The sequence below is a fragment of the Colius striatus genome, chromosome 2 (genome assembly GCF_028858725.1).
Source record: "Colius striatus isolate bColStr4 chromosome 2, bColStr4.1.hap1, whole genome shotgun sequence".
Lineage (NCBI taxonomy): Eukaryota > Metazoa > Chordata > Aves > Coliiformes > Coliidae > Colius > Colius striatus.
The window spans coordinates 80695272-80717151 of record NC_084760.1 but is presented as its reverse complement, the minus strand read 5'-3'; the positions used below and the strand labels follow the sequence as shown (position 1 = coordinate 80717151).

At 39.1% G+C, this 21880-nt stretch overlaps 1 protein-coding gene across 1 annotated transcript in view; it reads left to right on the top strand.

Annotated features, from left to right (window-relative positions):
* Positions 1-6536: 6536 nt before the first annotated feature.
* The window catches only part of LRFN2 (leucine rich repeat and fibronectin type III domain containing 2), a 43609-nt gene continuing 28265 nt past the window's right edge, over positions 6537-21880 (top strand). Inside the window, exon 1 of the mRNA XM_010208593.2 lies at positions 6537-7909. Coding sequence (XP_010206895.1) covers positions 6537-7909 — 1373 coding nt within the window. The remainder of the gene's footprint in view (positions 7910-21880) is intronic.

Here is a 21880-nt window from a genome sequence, read left to right as displayed (position 1 = left end):
CTTCATAGACTTGTCCAAGGTTCTTTTTTAATTTCATCTGAAATATGAAAAGGTGACTAATTGTAGAGGTTAACTGTGATGGAATATTAGTATACAGATTTGGTTTTTTAGAGTGTATGGAAAGTATTGCTTTTAAGAGTGTATGGAAAGTATTGCTTTTAAATGAGATATCTTAGCAAACTAGGAGACATGAAAGAATAAAAACCTTTATCTGTACTAAAGCTGTGAAGGTCCTGTGCCAGTTACCATCAATGTTACAGTCCTGTACTTCAGCAGAAAAGCTGCTGTAGTGTCACAGGTTCCCTTACCAAAATCCCATAGTGAACAGAAGTTTGCAGTGTGTAAAGCAAGTTGTGTTCCACCATGCTCATAGGCTTGTAATACAAAGATGCAAGTGGATTACATCTGACTAGCTCTGCACCTGACTAGTTACATTGCTAATTTGGGCTTTTGATAAAAGTATTCCTTCAGTCTTGGGAATAGTAAAGGAATTGGATAAGGTTAGTAATTAAAAAAAAAGGAAATAACTTCAGTAATGTCAGAGAAAGATCAAGATAGCATTACAAAAAATAAAGAAAATCTTTCAAAAAATGCACACAAATAAACACAAATTTTACCAGTGAAAGACTGAAAGAGACCTATATCTTTCTGTGTGAAATAGCCTTGCTTAAGAAAATATTGGTTTTTAACTTGGAGATCTGTTGGACAAGTTAAATCAGCTTTCACAGAGTGACCTCTCTTGAAAATTACCTTTTATGGCTTATCCTTATTTCTGTTCTAGGTCCAGTTACAACCAGTTCTTTAAAGGTGGCAATCATAATAGAAACATTCTTTGAAGATGGCAACCATAACAGAAATGTTCTTACCTTTAAGATCATCCTATGAATCATTTTCATTTGAAGGCATACACCCTTTTAGCCTAACTCTTCCTAAATAGTAACAAACTAGGACTGCTTCCAGGGCTGAGGAGCACAGAGCAGGTAGGATGGACCTTCAACTGCTTGGTAAGGTGAAAGGAAGAGAACAACAATCAACTGAAGCAAATTACATTAGTGAATCTCATGATGAAACAGGGGGTAGTAAAATATTTTTTATTGCAACCTTGTTATTTCTAGAGAATTCCAGAAAAAGTTGTACAAAGGACAATGAATTTGTTGCACTTCACCCAAAGTGTGGTTGTTTTTCTGTTACTGTGGAAGCAATATCCTCCAAATTAACATGAGTGGGGCTTAGTAAAGGGAGACACAAATACCTGGAGAAATGTGTGCTTTGCAAATGTTCCCCCTCTATGATTTGTAAAATGTAAGATGGCTGAAGAAAACAAGCACTTCACATGTTGCAGCTATTTATTCCTTCAAATAAAATTAGCTCCTAAAAAGGCCTAGCCAAAATCTAAGTTGTACTGTATATAAGCACATCTGCTGACAAGCAGCTTTACCCCCAAGGAGTGTAGAAGCCAAGGCAATCACAAAAGATGAAAACTAAGCAAAAGTAGTATTAGTTATCCTGAGTTTGAGCTTGTAAGAACATAGGTACACAACTGGAATTAAACACCTGAGCAGTCTCTTAGATGCTCAAAGCTAGCAGCTGCTTAACACTCAACCCATGTTTCAATGTGTGTAGTACTGAGGACAGATTCAGATGCACAGGCGTTTGCTTTCCTCATGTTTGGCCAGTTAGGTATAAACTACCCGCAGGGAGAACAGAAGAAAAGAGAACCTTTCCCACATTTGGCAAGGCAAGAGATTACGGAATTATTTTTTTCCTGATATAGTTCCATTTGGTTTTACATATTGTAGATTAAACTACTTCAGAGATTATACAGGAAACTTCACCCATCACCACTGTCCTTCAGGCTTTGCATCTGGGGGTAGATTTCTTAGTCCCAGAGGCTCACTGAAAACAGCAGTAAAAGAAGGTTAAGAAAAAGGGAAAGCAAGCTCCCAGAAAAGAAAATCTAGTTCATACACAGCACCTAGAAAGCTGAAGAAAGGCATGTTAACTCTCCCATACAGTCACTGGAAGTTGGGTACCACAGCACTTGGAGACAGTAGAATCAGAGCCACTATTTTTCCACCTTTGGGGTTTTTTTGTTTTTGTTTGTTTGTTTGTTTTTTTGTCTCTCTTTTCTTTTTTCCTGTCCTGTATGCTACAGCTATAGCTTATTTGTCTGACAGTTACCTTGTACTTTGTGCTGTGGTATGCAAAGGTTATTGGAATTTATATGCAAAGCTCAATGAATATGGAATTAAAAAATGCCTCAGGGACATTCCTGAAATGAGATGCCAAATCTCAGAAATTGTATCTTTATGAGGAAAATTTGAATACAAAACACCAAGGTTTATGACTCTTGCACATATTAATTCATACCAATCCATGTTATAAGAGGAGTAAAGGGGCTATTTTTCATCTTGGGCTGAGACAGGAACTCTGCCGGATTTACTGACTTGCTGTGAGAAATCTACTTTATCAGGCTAATAGACACCTTTAAAATGTAAATTGGAATGATCTTTAAGGTCCCTTCCAACCCCAACTATTCTGCATTCTTAGATAATGGTGAGCTTATCAAAAAGTTACCATTAGCAGTCCATAAGATGCTAGGTGTTGCAAGTCATAAGAGACTTTAGGAACAAGGTGAGCAATCTGGTCAGCAAAAACAGACCCCAAACTTTTTTGTCATATATGAAAGTTACCAGAACTGAAATCAAAACAGTTTTTATCATATAACCTTTCCCTTGGTAACTAGCAATTACCATGACTTCATGGGAGAGACTAGATTTTAGAAGATGTTACATTTGTATATTTGTACTGTTATATTTGTGCAGAGTCAAGAATTCTTTCTTCATCAATGGGCCAGATGCTTTGTCTATGTAGAGAGAAAAAGAAAAATTGTTTGCCTTATGGAAACCCCAGATGTTCTCCTTAAGGAGCCCTGTCCATCTCTGTTCTCTTCGATGTCCTATAGATAGCCCTTTGGTTTTGTATACTATTTGCTGTATCAACTGGTCAGTTCAGGATTGCCTTGCAGGGAAGTCCAAGGTTCAGAAGCTTGAAATACCGATGCTGGCAAAAGATCATAAAATCTAGAAATTTCCTCTGCAGACAAACAATCTTTACATTAGTACTTGCAAATGCATTTGATAACTGGAATGACAGTATCCATCCTAGTACAGTTTCTACTGATTTGTCCCCCTGCTGGTAAAAGCACACACTGCTCTCTCTGTGTCTTTTTTGTGCACACATGCAGGCACATACAGGCAGATGATGTGCTTTCAAGTCATCCACAGATGGTTTCCCCATCAGGGTTTATTTTGCCATTTAGACCTCCTGCTTCACAGCCTCCTCTCAGTGTTGCAGTCCCTATTTTCTGTAATTAACTTCTGTTCCTCCCTCCATTTTTTATAAATGCTTTTCACTCTGATGCTTAGAGTCAATCGTCTCCCCAAAGCACTGTGATATTTAACAGCATCCGGAAAAAATGTGGTTAGAGAATTGGGACACTTAAAGGAGACACTGCTCTCGTAAGTGTGCATTCACAATTTTGAATAGATATTCAGAGGGTGGGAATACAGATGAGCGAGAAGCTATGAAAGGGCTTATTACTAATTAACTGTATCTATTTCTCTCCCTTTTAAACTGCTTTTTGTTTATCATTTCAGCTGGTAGGGTAATACACTAAATTAAATCTGTAGAACACAATTATAATTAAGATTCAAAAAGCCAATTGCCTGTTAGTAAACTATCAATTGATAATAGTATAAGGGATATTTATAGCTCTTTGCTAAGTGTGCCACAGATTTGCATCAATAACACCCTTACTAATCTAATAATTTTATTCAGTAGCCTTTTGTTTACTATAGAAGGTAAGATTACTCTTCTCAAACCAACCTTTTTAAAATTATCTTGCTTTCCTCTTGGTTGCAGAATTCAGTAAACACAGATGCTGCAGTCCTTTCCTCTCCTATGAAATAGTAATAACAGTATGTAATTGCTAACATCACACCATGCAGAAAACCTTGCCATAAAGAAAATATACATAGTTCAACACCCATAACATCTTGCAGGTCTACTGTTCCTGCTTTTGTGCAAGTCATCTCATGTATTCCACGGAGGACAAACCAAACCATCTTATCCATGAGAGGAGTTGACCACCTTTGGGCAGATTCCAAAGCAGCTATAGACCTCTTTAAAGAGATTAAAAACAAATTACTTAAGTGACGGATTTTGGTTTGTGTTTGGTGTGTGTAACCTGGGGCTTAACAGCTAACTTTTATAAATTCTTTTGTTATAAAACATCTGTCTATCTCATTTCAGCTGTGTGATGAATTGTAAATAATTGTGATGTGACTTTTTAAAATGAAATATATTTCTTCTATCATATATTCACTAAAGTTCATGTGGCTTTGTAGTACTAATTATTGAAGTTATTATGAGACACTATATTATTTTAGTAAGTGTACACAGAACCACAGAATCGCAGAATCTTAAGGGTTGGAAGGGACCTTGAAAGATGATCCAGTCCAACCCCCCTGCCAGAGCAGGACCACCTAGAGTAGGTCACACAGGAACTCGTCCAGGTGGGTTTTGAATGTCCCCAGAGAAGGAGATTCCAGAACCCATCTGGGCAGCCAGTTCCAGTGACCCCTCACCCTCACAATGAAGAAATTCTTCCTTGTGACCTTATAGCAGTCTTCCAGTATCTAAAGGGAGCCTAGAGGAAAGCTGGAGAGGGACTTTTTACAAGGGCGTGTAGAGATAGGTCAAAGGATAATGGTTTTAAACTGAGAGACTGTAGATTAAGATTAGATATCAGGAAGAAATTCCTCACTGTGAGGGCGGTGAGGCACTGGCACAGGTTACCCAGAGAGGCTGTGAATACCCAACCATGGCAGTGCTCAAGTCCAGGTTGGATGGGGTTTTGAGCAACCAGAAATGGTGGAAAGTTTCCCTGCACATGGCAGGGGGAGTGTAAAAAGCATGTATGCTTTTTAATATCCTTACCATTCCAATTCATTCTATGATTCTACGATTTTATGATTGTCTGCCATCCACTGTTTAGGCACTAGAGGGACAATTGATGAAGGGTGTCTCATCTCTTATTGTGTCATGACTGCTCTTGAAATCTGAGAGCCCAAAACTGCTAAGTATATGGGCATCTGCATGATTAAGGGTTATGGTATGTAGCAAGGACAGAGGGCAGTGGTGCAAGTTGATATTGTGAGGCCATGTGGGTTAAATAGAGTTGAAATGGCCATGTTGGAAATTATAGCCTGATTGTATCTATAGCTACTGCCACAAGTGAAGGGTTTGAAGAGTAGAGCACACTATCTTGGCAAAAAGTCTGGGATATCCCTTACAAAAATACAGTTCTTTGTCAGCCTGCCGCTTTCCTCAGAAGGGGAATCAGGATTAGAAATAAATGATCTCCCCATTCCTTATCCCTCCCTGATAGCAGGGTCTGGGCAAGGGAGAGATAGAAAGAAAACAAGGATTCCTATGTCCTGTACAACTGGCCATCCGAGTCAGCCTGTAAATACATTTTGTTATTCTTCAAAGCTTAAGATGGAAAAACATGTGGAAGCTAGAAAAAACAAACAAACAAACAAAAAGAGATAATGGTGCAAAAAGGAATGGGCAGGTTGCAAAGGAAAGCCACAGATGAAGGCAGGAGCTTCGTTGTCATTATAACAGAAGGGTTTGCAACATGAGAGCATAAGGTTGTCAGAGAGCTTACCAGAAGCCTAAGGTAGCACAGGTTTTCTCTGCAGCTTTACTCTTTTGAGCTAGATGATGTCATCCTTTCCATAGGTTGGCTTAGCGCAGGGTAAATCCAGGTGGTTATTATGCAAGTGATTTCTGCTTCCTATGCTGTCTATCATGAATTTTATTACAGGTGGGCAAGTGAACTGACTCATCCCAGCACTGGCCAGATAATTACATGGTCATTACTAACCACATTACTGAAGGGTAAATATGTAGTTATTTTTATCCATAAAATCAGCTCTTTCAACCCTAAGACTAATTCCACATTATTATGCAGCAGTATGTAATTACTATAAGATAGCTTCTACCCTCAAAGAAGCAGATACTATTCCAAATGAAATCTTTGAGGGCTTTAAGCAATCCATGCAATCTGATGGCAGGATTTGTCCTCTACCAGCTACTCAATAAAAATTACAGAATTGTGACTAGAAAACAGATAGTTACAAGACCCTGTTAGTAAGCATGAGCACTAACAATTCCTATCCCATTCATATTCGGAACCACACAAACCTCTTTTTGTTTTTATTTAGGAAAGAAATGTTTTATGTGGATAAACATGTTGCTATAACACTCATGTTAACATTCATATATAACACTCATATTGTTTCCCATCCCAGATTGCTGATTGCTTTAGGTGTGACTCCTGAGAGGAGGCATTGTGAAGTCTCTCTGGAGGTAGATGTTAGGTAAAAAATAAGAGGAAAGGTAGCTATATCTGCTGATGTTCCTTTTAACTCTTTTCATTTCTTGCAGGTACTGTTGTGTGATTTACCATGGAAAAATTGCTCTGCAGCATCCTGGTCTTTGGAATGGCTGTCATGGTCAACGCTTGTCCCAAATACTGTGTCTGTCAGAACCTGTCCGAGTCACTGGGGACTTTATGTCCCTCCAAGGGTCTCCTATTTGTACCCCTAGACATAGATAGAAGGACTGTTGAACTCCGACTTGGGGGCAACTTTATTATTAATATCAGCAGACAGGATTTTGCCAATATGTCTGGACTTGTTGACCTTACTTTGTCCAGAAACACCATCAGTTACATACAGCCCTACTCTTTCACTGACTTGGAAAGCCTTCGATCTTTACATCTGGACAGTAACAGGCTGCCTGACATTGGAGAGGATATTTTGAGAGGCTTAATTAACCTTCAGCATTTGATTTTAAACAACAACCAGCTAAGCAGCATCTCTGATGAAGCCTTTGAGGATTTTTTGCTGACATTGGAAGATTTAGACCTTTCTTATAATAACCTCCGAAGCATTCCCTGGGAATCTATAAGGAAGATGATAAACTTGCACCAGCTCAGTTTAGATCATAACCTGATAGATTATATCACAGAGGGGACATTTGCAGATCTTCAGAAATTGGCCAGATTGGATTTAACATCCAACAGACTTCAGAAGCTCCCCCCTGACCCTATATTTGCCAGATCTCAAGTAATTCCATTCACTGTTACACCATTTTCTCCACCTTTGTCCCTCAGCTTTGGGGGCAACCCACTGCACTGCAACTGTGAGCTACTATGGTTAAGGAGACTTGACAGAGATGATGATATGGAAACTTGTGCTTCTCCTCCGGGCCTAAAGGGAAGGTACTTTTGGTATGTACGGGAAGAAGAATTTGTTTGTGAACCTCCTCTTATCACACAACATACTCACAAGTTGCTGGTTTTGGAAGGGCAAACTGCTACATTGAAATGTAAAGCCATTGGAGATCCCACTCCCATCATTCATTGGGTGGCTCCTGACGATCGTCTCATCGGGAACTCTTCGAGGACAGCTGTCTATGACAATGGCACTTTAGATATCCTCATCACCACCTCCAAGGATTATGGGACTTTCACATGCATAGCAGCAAACGCTGCTGGAGAGTCTACTGCAACAATTGAGCTCTCAATTGTTCAGCTCCCCCATCTCAGCAATGGCACAGGTCGAGCAGCCCCACCAAAATCCAGACTCTCGGACATCACCAGCTCCAGCAAATCTAATCGTGGTGAAGCAAAAGGCCCACCAGAAAGGGCTGTCCTGGTGTCAGATGTGACCACTACCTCAGCTTTGGTCAAGTGGACGGTGAGCAAGTCGGCCCCTCGGGTAAAAATGTATCAGCTGCAGTATAATTGCTCAGATGATGAAGTCCTGATCTACAGGTAATTGCAGTTGCCATTTAGTCTTCTGATGATGTCAGGGGCTGGAATGTGGGATATGAAGATTTTTACTGGTAGGTCACTGATTTGGCTTTGAACTGAGGCAGCACTGACACCAGTAACATTAGCAGTGTCTGATAAGTTTGCATTGTGTCTGTCAGTTTGTCAGTTGTCTGGTCATCACTTTTCTAAGTCATACAGTACAAATCTCTGTAGTATTCACTCTCTAACAACAGCTGTTTAGAGTAAAATTTCTAAATTAGGAAAAAATAGTACTGTGGTTGGTAGCCTCCCTACCAGGCTTAACAAAGAAAGAAAAACTTGACAGGCTAGAAATCAGAAGCTTCCCTTTCCACCTCTTGTAGGTGGCATTGAAACATACTATTGGGAGAGGAAGCAATGTGGGAGGAAGTTTGTGCTGTCTACCCATAACACAGGCTCTAATTATCCTATGATCCAAGATTCAGGGTTGTTAGTAAGACATTTTTCACCTACATGAAAGAACTTGTTTCTTTCTTCACTAACATCTGTTTTACACAACTGTAATGGCTGACAACTTTGAAGCATTTAATGTTTTATACCATATTAAATGCAGGAAGAGATAGAGATAATTTCAAAAGCCATTCCTGAATGTTCATTATGTTCCTTCAGTTATACAACTTCTTTGATTTTTAATGATGTAAAACAAGAATCACTTTTAGTGAAGAAGCAATAAATTTTAGGGATTAAAAATGGGTAGGAACAGTACAGTGTTACTGCTTTTTCCTTCTGCCTTGGAAGAATGATAAACATAGTATATTCATGCTAATGATGAATCCCTAGAAGCCACTCTTTCCTGCCCTTTTATTGCAAAGGCAGCAATATCAGATACATTGAGCTGAAGTCTCTCTTTAGCTGTAGGTGAGCTACCAGCAGAAATCAGAATCTCATGGAAAAGTAGAACCAAACACATAAACTCCTATAGCTTTGTAAACATGCTGAAGCCAGGGGAGAAATTTGGATCTGGTAGAGGAATAATCTGATTTGGCTTTTCACTCTAATTTGGAAATAACTCTGGCCAAAACATAGTCACAGCTATTGATTTCCTCAGTAGACTTGGAATGATGTCTCGTGCCCTTCTGCCACTGCCTGCAGTGAGATTTGAGGCACTAGTCATCACATTATTCAGTCTCCATATCTCAGAATAGACCTTACTATTTTCTTCTAATGTAGTTTCCTTTATATCAAGAAAGTCAAAACAAGAGCTAGTAAGTGTTCATGTGATGCTTTTCACTCATCTTTCTCCTACAATGAAATGTAATCTTAAAGTTTTTTTTAAGAACTGAATGTAGTTACATGCATAAAATTTTGTACCAGTAATACTTTTATCTCAATCGGTTGTAGAACAGAAATAATAAAGTTTATTTAGCTACTTTAAGTTTTTTGCCAAAAGTAGGAATGTTGACCAGTAATTGAAAAGAACATTTTTTTAATTAAAAAAATATTCAAATACTGAAATTATCTGAAGGAAATTAAGTTCTGTTACATTTCTAAACTATAAAATCATGTAGAAATAATCAAGTCAATTAGCAGGTGGAAACGATTTGCCTTGCTCTGGGTGGTGTACTGTGGAACTGATGTGTTAGCTTTGGGCCTTGTGGATATTAACTCTATTATCTAGAATGCAAGGATAAGATAAAACTAACAGTGATAAAATATTAGGGATATAATGAAAGAAAATATGCTAGTGTCAGTTTTTCCTGAGGCAAAGCTTTTGGTAAAAACTCAGCAGTGTTTAAGGTCTTGTGCGCAGTGAATCTCTGAAAAAGTAGTCTGAAGGATGTATAGAGTTGTATGACACTGTATAGTGAATTTGGCCCAGTGAACAGAAGTATCCTTGCAAATGGAAAGAGAAATTTGCTGAGTTTGTCAGGTGTTGGAAGTGGCAGAATGTGTTGGTTTTACAGAATCACACACAGAATTGAAGAATGATATGATTCTATGAATGGTAGGGATTGGAAGCGACCTATCATCTAGTCCAACCCCTCTGCTAAAACAGGTCTGTGTTCACCATGTCATTCAAGAACGCTTCGAGGTGGTTTTGAAAACCTACAGAGAAGGAGACTGTGTCAGGGCTCCCTCACCCTTACAGTAAAGAAGTTCTTCCTTAGGTGGAACGTTTTGTGTTCCAGTGTTTGTCCATTACCTTTAGTCCTATCCCTGGGCACTACAGAAGAGAAGGATGGCCAAGTTAGATAAAACAGACAATTCAGAAGTAAAGACATGCATTCTAATAGCTGAAGCGGTGAGAATCAGGTACCATAGGCAGAAATGAGAGAAAAAATGCTATCTTGCTAGTCTGGTCTGGAGGAATAAGTTGCTGTCAAGGTGTCAGGCAACTCCGACTCTTTGTCCTGTCCCTACTTCTGCTTCTCAGTGAAGTCTTGGCTCTTTGTTGCTTTATGTCATGATTTGGATGGAATGGAATTACTTTTCTTCTTAGTAGCTGGTACAGTGCTGTGCTTGGGATTTAGTGCAAGAACAGTGACGATAACACGCTGATGTTTTAGTTGTTGGTAAGTAGTGCTTATTCTAAGTGAAGGCCTTTTCAGTTTCCCAGATTGCCAGCAAGCAGGTGCCTGCAAGCTGGGAAAAAGGATGGCCAGCACAGCTGAACCAACTAGCCAATGAGATATTCCATACCATAGAAAGTCATGTCCAGTATATAAACCGGGGAGAGGTGGCTGGGAGGGGCAGATCACTACTCAGGTATCAGTCAGCAAGTTATGAGAATTGTGCACCATTTTGGGTTTTTTTCCCCTGGGTTTTATTTCTCTCTCTTTTTAATTTTTCTTTTTCTTTAGAGTTATTATATTATTTTAATTATTTTTATTATTTTGTTTTGATGGGGTTTATTTTAATAAATTATTTCATTATCATTATGAAACTGTTCTTACCTCAATCCATGAGTTTTGTTTTTTCTTTCCTGGTTGCCATTTCACTGCAGGGTTATCAAGTGAGCAAGCAGATGCATGGTGTTCAGTTGCTGCCTGGGGTTAAACCACATTTTACTTGGTTGTGACTCAGTTTTCCAGAGGCATAGTGAGGATAGAGCTATTTCCATAAATCTCCCATTGGGCACTTTTGAGAATTCATTGATGATGCAAATCTCTTTTCATTCAAAGTTCTTAAAAGCACTTCACCAAAGAAAGCAAGTTTTATTTATCTACATTTTGCACCGGGGAAAAATGAAACAGAGAAAGATGAAGTGAATTGTCCAGCATCTGAGAGTTATTCAGTGGCACTCATAATACCAAAACTAGTTCTTACGACTTTCAGTTAGGGAACCACTCAGTTCCTTAGTGTTAATTAACTAAAACTGTTCTGGTTTAATCAGTCAGATGCGTATCACTGCAATGAATGTACAGAAAAACCTAAAGGAAGAGGATTTCTACAGCTCTCTGCTCTATAAAATACTATGTGTGTGCTTTTCTACAGCTCTCTGCTCTATAAAATACTATGTGTGTGCTAAAAGGGAAGCGATACTGTTTAGCTGCTTAAACAATGGACACTTAATATATGTTAAGGTACATCAATATGCCAGGAATTAAGCACACTAGCTGTGCTCAACTTGAAGGAATCCTGCTTCACTAGCAAGAAAAAGCCAAAGGTTTGCTGCCTTCTCAGCTAAGAATTTTTTATCAACATTATAGTGAAAGAGTTAAAGCAGAATTTCTTTCCTCCTTGTTGATATTAACATCTTTCCTGATCATTACCCAGGATATCAGTCCCATTCGTGCTTCCACCCCAGCTTACGTCTTTCACTTGCAGGAGCTGCAGATACAGGACTGTGACAAGGTGAAATGGCCCTGTGAAAATTCAGTGTATGGAAGATAGTAGGAAGTGTTGTCTGTTAGGCCTCCTGATTTCACTGAGATGAAATAGTATCAAAACCTGTAGTTTGGGTCTGGATACACTACTGCCATCATAACGAGGATTAGCAGGAGGAGAACTGTTCATATATTTCCCTCATCCAACCTTCCCTGTATTTACTGTTTCAGGACCATTGCTGAAACTAGCAGAAGGTTTTTATCTCTTTCAGAGGATTCAGGATGCATGTTTCTGATACCAATCTAATAAGTACAGTCCTGGACCAGCATCCTGTTTCACATGGCTTCCTAGAGTGTGAAAGAGAAGCTGGAGGGAAGGGAGTGATAGCTTGAGCACGTGTTTCAAAGAGAGTTTGGTCAACATCAGCTTTGACAACTGCAGCCTCTAATGTTGGTACCAAATCACTAAGTTAAGGCTGCTCAGAGATGACATGCTATTTTGTCTTTTCCACATTGTTGGTAGAAGGGAACGTTCCCTCTTTAATGGAGGATACACTCAAAGGAGCATACACTTAATGCTTTGTAGTATCTCAGAGCGTCCTGTTTGTGCCTTGAGCTGTCCTCATATTGAAAAAGATCCTACAACAGAGGCCTGTGCTGAAGTGTTGAACACCATTGTTTACTGAACTATGTGTACTCCCAATGAGCTCTTTCTCTCTCTCTGACTTGTCCTTGCACTTGTTTTATGTAATCTTGCTGGCAAGATAATGATATCATTTCACCTGGAACAGAATCATAGAATCATAGAATGGTAGGGGTTGGAAGGGACCTTTAGAGATCACCTAGTCTAACCTCCCTGCAGAAGCAGATTCACCTAGATCAGGTCACATAGGAATATGTCCAGGAGAGTCTTGAAGACCTCCAAGGAAGGGGACTCCACACCCTCCCTGGGCAGCCTGTACCAGGGCTTCCTCACCTGAATAGTAAAATAGTTTTTTCTTCTGTTTAAATGGAACTTTTTTTGTTCCAGCTTCATCCCATTACTCCTTGTCGTGTTGCTAGAAAAAAGAGATACCCCAACCTCTTGACATCCACCATTTAGATGCTTTTAAATATTAATGAGATCCCCCCTCAGTCTCCTCTTCTCCAGACTAAACAGCCCCAGTTCCAGCAGCCTTTCCTCGTATGGAAGATGTTCCAGTCCCCTGATCATCTTGGTGGCCCTGCGCTGGACTCTCTTCAGAAGTTCTCTGTCCCCCTTGAGCTGAGGAGCCCAGAACTGGACACAGGACTCCAGATGAGGCCTCACCAGGGCAGAGTAGAGGGGGAGCAGAACCTCCCTTGACCTGCTGGCCACACTCTTCTTGATGTATCCCAAGATGCCATTGGCCTTCTTGGCCACAAGGGATCAGGATTCCTCTCTTTCTAGGCAGACTAAGAAGAAAGCTTGGTTTTCCTTTTGGTTTGCTTAGGGATTCTTTACTTGCTTTTCTTGTTGTTTAGGATTTTTGTTCTGGTTTTGCATTTCTTTTCTTTTTTCTGATTTACATTGCTTGCTCATTCTAACTGTTCTTTCCTCTTCACTTTCCTTAATTGTCCTATTCATCTCTGTGCCCATGTTAAAACCCATGTTACCCTGGATGGACAAAATGGAAGTTGCTTGTAATGTTATGAAACCACATCATGGCCAACAGGTGCCACAGAGAGAAGATAATAGATTGCCATTTATGTTTTTGTTCATATACAGAATTTATGAGAGCAAGTCCTTTTAAAGTGGAAAATCAAGTTTCTTTTTAGAACTGCAGGTGATTTTTTTAAACTGCTGTCACATAACAAGGTCCCTTGGCTGGCACCTATAGCCATGGTTCATGCTGCTCTGATACTGTAAAGTGGATATACATGGGCACCAATGAGATGTAACTACAAGTGCTGAGGAATCTGACTTAATGCCAGGATGAGGCCATTAACTTTGAACAATCACAACACTTGGGAAACATACATGAGGACTGGAGGAATGTAAATATAACTCCTATCTTCAAAGCAGGCAAGGAGAAGGATCCAGAGAACTACAGACCAATGAGCCTTACCTCTATCCCTGGGAAGATGATGGAACAACTAATTCTGGAAATCATTTCCAGGAAAGTGAAGATGATTGGGAATCATCAGCATGGATTCACAAAGTCACACTTGAAAAATCTGATAACATTTTATGATGAAATAACTAGGTTGATAGACAAAGTGAGAACAGCAGACAACTACCTTGACTTTACTCAGGCTTTCAACACTGTCTCATTAAATCCTTGTAGAAAAACTACGAAGTATGGATTGGATGAGCAGTTATATAGATTTTAAACTAGTCGAATGACTGAGCCAGGAGGATTGTGATCAGTGGCATGAAGTCTAGTTGGAGATCAGTAACTAGCAGTATACCCCAAGAACTAATGCTAGTCCACAACCTATTTTACATCCAATCCTATTTAATACCTTCATTAATGACCTGTATCTTAATGCAGATTATACTCTCAGCATTTTTGCTGATAACATAGGACTGTGAGGAGTGGCTGATAGACTTGTGTCATGCTGTCATCCAGAAGGATTTCAGAAGGCTGCAGAAATGATGTGAGAGGAACCTCATGATATCCAGTAAATGGAAATCTCAATTGCTGTCCCTGAGTAGGAACAACCTCATGCATCAGACATTCTGGGAGCCAGAAGGTAGCTTTGCAGAAAAAGACTTGAGGGTCATGGCAGACATGAGATTGAATATGAACCAGAAATGTCTTTTCCATAGAGAAGACTAATAGTATCCTAGACTGCATTGGGAGGAATGTTACCAGAAGACTGAGGAAGGTGATCTTTCCCCACTACTCAGCACTGGTGAGGTCATGTGTGAAGTATCATGTCTAGTTCTGTCTCTTCAGCACAAGAAAAATATGAACATCCTGGAGGGAGTCCAACAAAGAATGACTAAGATGATTAAGGAACTGTAGCTCCTCACATATGAAGCCAGGCTGAAAGAGCTGGGAATGTTCAGCGTGGAGAAGAGGAAGCTCAGGGTGGAAATCATTAATGTGTGCAAATATCTGAATGGAGGGTGTAAGGCTTTTTTCACTAGTGCCCAGTTCCAGGACAATAGGTACCACCTGAAGGTACACATGAGGTTCCATCTGAATACCAGGAAATACTTCTTTACTACAATGATGACTGAGCACTAGCATAGATGGCTCAGGAAGGTGGTGGAGTCTCCATTCTTGGAGATATCCTAGGTAACTGATTCTAAGTGGCCCTGCTTCAGCAATTGGTTTGGACACGATGACCTCCAGAGTTTCCTTGTAACCTCAGCCATTCTGTGAATTTGTAATCTTTGGTGTCACTCAGGTGGTCATTTCTTTTGACATTGTAATCTTACCACTGAAGAGAAGATATTTGTCTCTCTCTCTCTAGAAAAGTACAATACTCTGCAAAGGCCAGAGCCAAGTGAATTTATGTGTGTTTAGCCAGTTATGTGGGTTTTAATGCAGCATCTTTCCCACTCGTTCATCCTTTTCTGTAACCCTTAAACATGCACCAGTGACAGTAAATGTGTATCCATCACCTTTAGCTCACAGTAGAACTTGTTAAAAAGTGCACAATTGAAAATAACTTCTTATTTGAAGGCAAAACATGCAGGAAGAATAACCAATGTCCAACAGAAAAAGGGTTCAAAGAACTGAAATCTGCAAACCAATGTGTGTTCTTAGACTCAGGGTTAAAGGAACAAAAAGTAGGAGACCTGTCATACAAATGCTACCTCCTCCTGGGAATATTAAGGATATGTTTTTCTCAGTCTAGACTCTCCTTTCAAAAGTGTTTTAGATGTTTAAGAGCACCAGATTTATGATCACTGCAACTTAGGCACCAGCATACTTAAATGATTTTAAATAAGGATTGAACTGAAATATAAAAAATTTGGAAATTAGTATCTTTGGGCCTTGATTTCTCATCTGTAACCTGGAGTGATAGCACTGTCTTGCCTTATATTAGGAATTATTGTGGAACCAGGAGCCCATATAAATAAATAGGGAGGTTGTTGCTTTGAAGTCATTGTGTGGTCTGCAGCAACAGGGATAGTCATGAATGATTAAGATGGAGCATTACATAACTGCAACACTTGAATTCAAGAAAGGCATCTGGGAAAAGATATTGTGTCCTTTTTTTTTTTACGTGTAGAGCACCCTACATGATGTGGGACCAAATCTCAGTTTTGGCCATTGGGCATTGGTGTTATATATAAATTCACCACTATTTCAAAAGATGAATAAATTTTGCAAGTGTTTTTTAGAACTTCTCAGGTCATACTGAGCCTGCTGGCTGTGTTTTGAGTTAAAGCAATGATGCAGCCACTTAAAATGTGCATCTGAAGTACAACACTGCTATTGGATTTATGAGAGATTTAGGTCTGTTTTATTTTGTGATATTTCATAGTAAGAATGATAAAAACAACCATACAAATTAAGAATTACTGTAGTTCCATAGTCGTCCTAGCTTATAAATTCAACACTGGAAAAAAAGTATTTTATATATTTCTGAAAGCTTGTTTTTTCCACATATATTTTATGCAATAGGCAGTCTAAGCATTAAAATACAAATAAATGGCTCCACATCGCCAGTCTATTTAAACAATGATGCCATGGATTTGATTACTTAAACAATATAATAATGATTTACATTTACACAGCTCCTTTTATTGCAAGTACTTTACAGACTAGCTGAACAGAGATCACTCCACCAACCACTGCTATCCTGTCACCTCTCAGTTAAATATTAGCTACAGTTTGGAGGTTGGGTGATAGTGCAACTCCATTTTATGAGTAAAAGTAACTTCAGCATTTGCACTTACATTTTCTTGAACCTAGGTAGGAAGTAATTAACTGAGTTTGAGTTTCCCAAAATTGGATAAATATGCCTATGCACTTTTTTAATTAATTGCATGCTAATAAAAATTGTTTTATGAGTAAATTGCTGCAAACTTCGGAAATGTGTAAGCTGTTTAAGGATTTTCTCTTAGACAGCAGTGCCACACTGAACATCAGGTCATGCACCAGAGAGGATGCCACTGTCTAAATTGCTAATGTTTCTTGCAACAAAAGCCTGTTTTGTGGAGATCTACCAGCTAAAATCTGAAAGAGAAGAACCCTGCCCCATTGCTGATAGGCAAATAATCTCAGTAACCTGATTCTGTAGTAATATGTGATTACATTATTTTCTCTCTGAGGAACATTAGGAATACATAGTTCTGGTAATTTTAGAAAAAGTAGAGGATGAATTTATTCTGAGAGGGCTGAACATCCATCCTTACTGTTGATTTGGACAATGGGTTCATACAAAGGAAGACTTGCAGGTTAGTGCCTGACACTTTTCTATCTCTTTTTTAGTTACACTCATCTCCAGTCTCACTGGGCACTGACTTTCTTCCATGGCTCACAGCTGGCACAAAAACCCCTCCTCAGCCCCAGCATATAAGCTGAGGTATTCCAACCAGATCGTATTCAAGATATAAACCTTGATTTGGTAAAAGCATTTATATATTTAAAGCACTAAATAGGACAATCATTGGGAGGAAGGTCATCATATGATTCATCATGTATTAATCATTTGTATGTGACAGATTGAGACAGCAACTGTATAAAAATAAAAATGTGAAGTCACAGTCCCAAAGGAAGCAAAAATTATATAAGCAAAGCAGGAGAAAGTTTCACATGGATGTTTGGTGCTTAAGGTCATTTGAGAGTGGTTTGCAGCAGTAGTAGGCATTGACTTCTAGAGGAAGTCTCAGTTTCACTTTTGTCAATTGCAGGCTTACTGAAAGGCATCAGACATATTGAAGAAGCTGCTTCACAGAAGCATATATTCTAGAGGTGTGAGGTTTACTGGCATCTGATGAAAAAATTTTCATCCAACCTTTTTATTTTGTCTCTCTTGCTGTGAGAAGTACAGGGAGAAGGTGTTTTTTAGGGTTGTTTTTTGTTTGCTTGCTTGTATTTGGTTTTGTGTCATGTGTGTCATTATCCCCTGCCCCTTACAACATGAGAAATCTTTGAAGACAGTAAGAAAGAAAATGTGGTCAAAATGAGAAAAATTACATGTATTGCCAAATAATGAGGTGGGAATGGAAGAAAGAGAAAGAAAGAAAGAAAGAAAGAAAGAAAGAAAGAAAGAAAGAAAGAAAGAAAGAAAGAGAATATAATAAAATACGAAAATAAGCAAGAATAAAAAATAAAAGCACATATACATCTTAGTACTGTCACTAAAATCAGCCTACATTGTGAAAAACTGTCATCCACCTGATGTTTGTACTGAAACCGGTGAAAAATCCATTGGTCGGAGCCAGTCCAAATCATGATGAGCAGAGGCAGACTGTGCAGATGTTACCCAGACCAATATTTTCTTGATTGATAGCCACTGCATAAAGACAAAGTAGTAAATGGACATTTATTCCTACAGGAGATATGTCACTTTGAGTGAGTATGAGAGGTACGCAGGGGTATGTGAGAGGGTGCTAGAGTTGGTGCACCCTGCAGTACCCCAGCAGAGAAGAGAAGGGCAAGCAGAGAAAGGCAGGACAGCACCTTTTGCCAGCTTGGAAGCATTCACATGTCCTTCAAAGTTTAACAACTGTCAAGTAACATTTAGTGAGGTGTGTGAAGAAGCTATATGGTACAGCTCTACCTCCAAGCTCAGCCTCAGGAGCTGAATGCAAAGGCAAAGAACCTGATTCTCATCTTGGCCTCTTTTTTGCTGCAGGGAAGTAACCTCCCCACAGACAGGGGCATTGCACAGGGTGGAAAGGAAATCAGAATCGTTTTTTAGCATAAGATAACACTATTCCTGTTTTATCTCTGCTGCAAATTATTTAGTTAGCTCATCAAAGGCTCAACATTTTTACTTGAAGTGAATTTGGGATAAGCTAATGCTTGTCCGTAACATCTGCCACGTTCCCTCTCTCAGCTGTTCTGCACCCAAACGCCAGGAGCTGTTCCCACCCGTCATTGCAATAACGAGCTATGCCAAATTGAACTATCAAAATAAGAGTTTGATTAAACTTCAGGTGAGTCAACAAATTGATCTCTAAATGAAAAATTTTAACATATTCAGATTCATGCCATTCCTGAATATTAAGAAGCCAGCACACAGCTGCACAATTAGCACTATCTTTCCTATTTCAAATCTAGGGCAGGTTTATAGCACTTCATCTGCTGCTTTGTGCAAAGAAACCTGTTGCTGCTTGTCGACTGCTTAACAGTAACAACCTTCCTTATCATTCCTCCCTTGTCATTTGTAGTCATGCAATGTAATAGTTGGTAGCACTGAGAGTTGCAAATGTTAACTGGTCAAATGCTTGACTGAAGGCTTGGTTCACAGTCCTCGGAAATGGGCAGCTGCCATTGACTCTGATGCGCTTTGATACAGTCTGAAAATCCGACATTTTAGGGATTACCGCTATTTTCTAGAGAGAAGAATGAAAAAGGAAGTGAAGTAGTTTGCTCAAGGTAATTCGGTAAGCCAGTGGAAGAAACATGCTTACAGAATGTTCTGATGTAATGTTCAGTGTGCTCCTAATAAAGCCTTTCCTCGTATTTCAAATCTGAAAGCTTCCCATTATAATGTAATGATTTTAGGAGAAAATATAGGATTGTTGGTGTTGTTCCTGTTGTTAAGTATAGGTTATAAACTGATCTGACTTTCAAAAGGCATCTTCAATAGCATCAAACTTGGTCAGATCTTCACTGTAAGCATGTACTTATACAACAGAGGTATATTGTCTCTTTAAATAAACAGTGAAAGCAACGAGGCTTGGGTTCCTCAGTAGTTTGTGTATGTAATTCACATTTAACCACCCAAGACGCTCCATTCAATGTCCAAGTTTTCACTTCTTCAGGTGGTGCCTGCAGCAGGTTCCCAATATTCCTTGTTTCTTCAGTGTTGATCTGTTGAGTTCTAGGTAGGATCAGTGATCCACTCAAATTCTTTCCTCATTTTCTGTCACAGCTGCTGACATCTGAGTTCTTTTAGGAGGCATAGAAAAAGTATCAGTGACCACAGAGCATGACAGCTACTCCTAACCTTTCTAAATCTGTATCTGAGAACTTCTGCACTCCCTCCCCTCACTTCGTACTTCATTTTAACTGGGACACCAGCAATCCAGGTAGTCTCCAGACTATTAAGAAAACTCACTCAAGAATTACCCTGTAGTAAAAGCAGTGACTGAAAACTACCTGCCTGAAGGAGAAGTAGATTTAATTTTTTTTCCATAGGTGTTGTGCAAAAGAATTATATATAAAAAAGAAAAGCTTGAAATCATATTGTATTCCTAAAACACATTGAGTTCCTAAAATTTGCCTTGCCAGTTTGAGATCATTCTGCTTAACTTAGCTCCCACTTGTTCATGCACAGGGTACAGGCTGTTTTGCGAATTAAACAGGGTGCCTTGCCCCAGCCATCTGAGAACCTATCCCATACAGATCCCCTCTAAAGTCACAGGAAGCCTTTTTAATCAATTCAAAGCTGTATTTGTTTTAGATTTTTGGTAGAAGGAACCTGGAGGAGGGCATCTGCTCCTCCTGCAGAAGGTTCTTGTTACTCCTTGTCTCTCCAGCACTGACCAGTTAGGTTGTGACTGCAAGCATTGTTCTGGTGTTCATGCAAGAAGTTATGTTTATTTTTTAAATATAGAACTATTTTATGTATTCAATACATCAGACCGGACAAAGAGGATGGCAGGGGGAGAAGAACTAAAAGTTACAAACACAGCCAAAACCTAGTGCCTTGTTTGACTGCCACAGATGAAGAGTCACCTATGTAATTGCTTGCTCTGGATTTCTTTTCATATTCTCACTTTTTCATACCAGGCTTTCTGCTTGCCTGCTCGGGTTATTTAAGAAAAAAAAAACAAAACTATTCTTTTTTCTACAATGGTTGCACTGGTTAACCTCAACATATGATAACAAAGATAGATTTTTCCTTAAGACTCATCATTGGAAAAATAAAGAACTGAAAAAGACACAGCACTAGAAAAACAAAAAAATAAGCCACTGAGGTAAATAAATTATATTATAAAGTCTCCATTAACTTTAGCTCTTATATGCCTGGTTATTTTTTTTATTTGGCTCTATCAGCAGATTTTCTGAGCAAAAGATGTTCACTCAGAATGAGCAAAACCAATTCTTTTCTGGTTACAAGGTGAACACAACACTTGTTTCTCATTTAAAACTATTTTGAGGCTTTTATGGAAATGTTGATGATAAGTAGTCTTTGTGTTAAGGCTCTGATCAAGGAAGGATGAAAGAGGAGGATTTCAGACAATCTGAGAAACTTGAAACTTGAGGCAGAAATCATAATCATACTCCATGCAATTTTTGAGAGTTTTACTCACAGGTTTTCAATATAGACTTGTACTACAAGGAAGTAATTTATCTTTTCTCTGTTCTTAAAAGCACACAGGGAAAATATAGCTCAAATTGTCAACGGTGAGGAAGGAAAACATGAGGCAATGGATGTCTTTGAAAATAGGATATGAGTTATACTATTGTCATGTTACCCTTTTCCCTCAAACATATCTTGTTTTACAATCTGCGAGCAGTACAGACATGTACTCTGTAATCCATAATAATCTGAAATGGGGATAAGCACAAAGATAATCCCTTCTCAACTGAGGATAACAGGCTAGTACAGCAATCTAAAGAATCTTTGAAACTATAATGCCATTCAGATTTTTTTATGTTTAAAATGTAATGCTCTGATTTTCATAACAGAGAAAAAGCAACCCAGACAGAAAGCTGATCTGCCCTGTTGCCAGGCCTTGCTCATGTCTCAGGGTCGATTGTGTTAGGTCCCAGAGCATTTGACAAGAATCCCACAAAGTGACACTGCTCAGAAAACAAGTAGGAATTGGCTTCAGCCTTTGATGGAGGACACAGTAGAGTGGAAGCAAAGTCACCTGTGTGCCACAGCAACAGAGTGGGATGTAGAGGTGCGGGGCAAGAGAACAAGATACTTAGCCTGTCATCCTCAGATAGGAAGGAGTTCATCAACCAGAAGCTACAGCCATGCAATAAGGTGGCTGAAAAGCCCTTGAAGGCAGCAAGGTAAGGCTATTATACCATGAACCCCCTTCTGCTCTATTTAG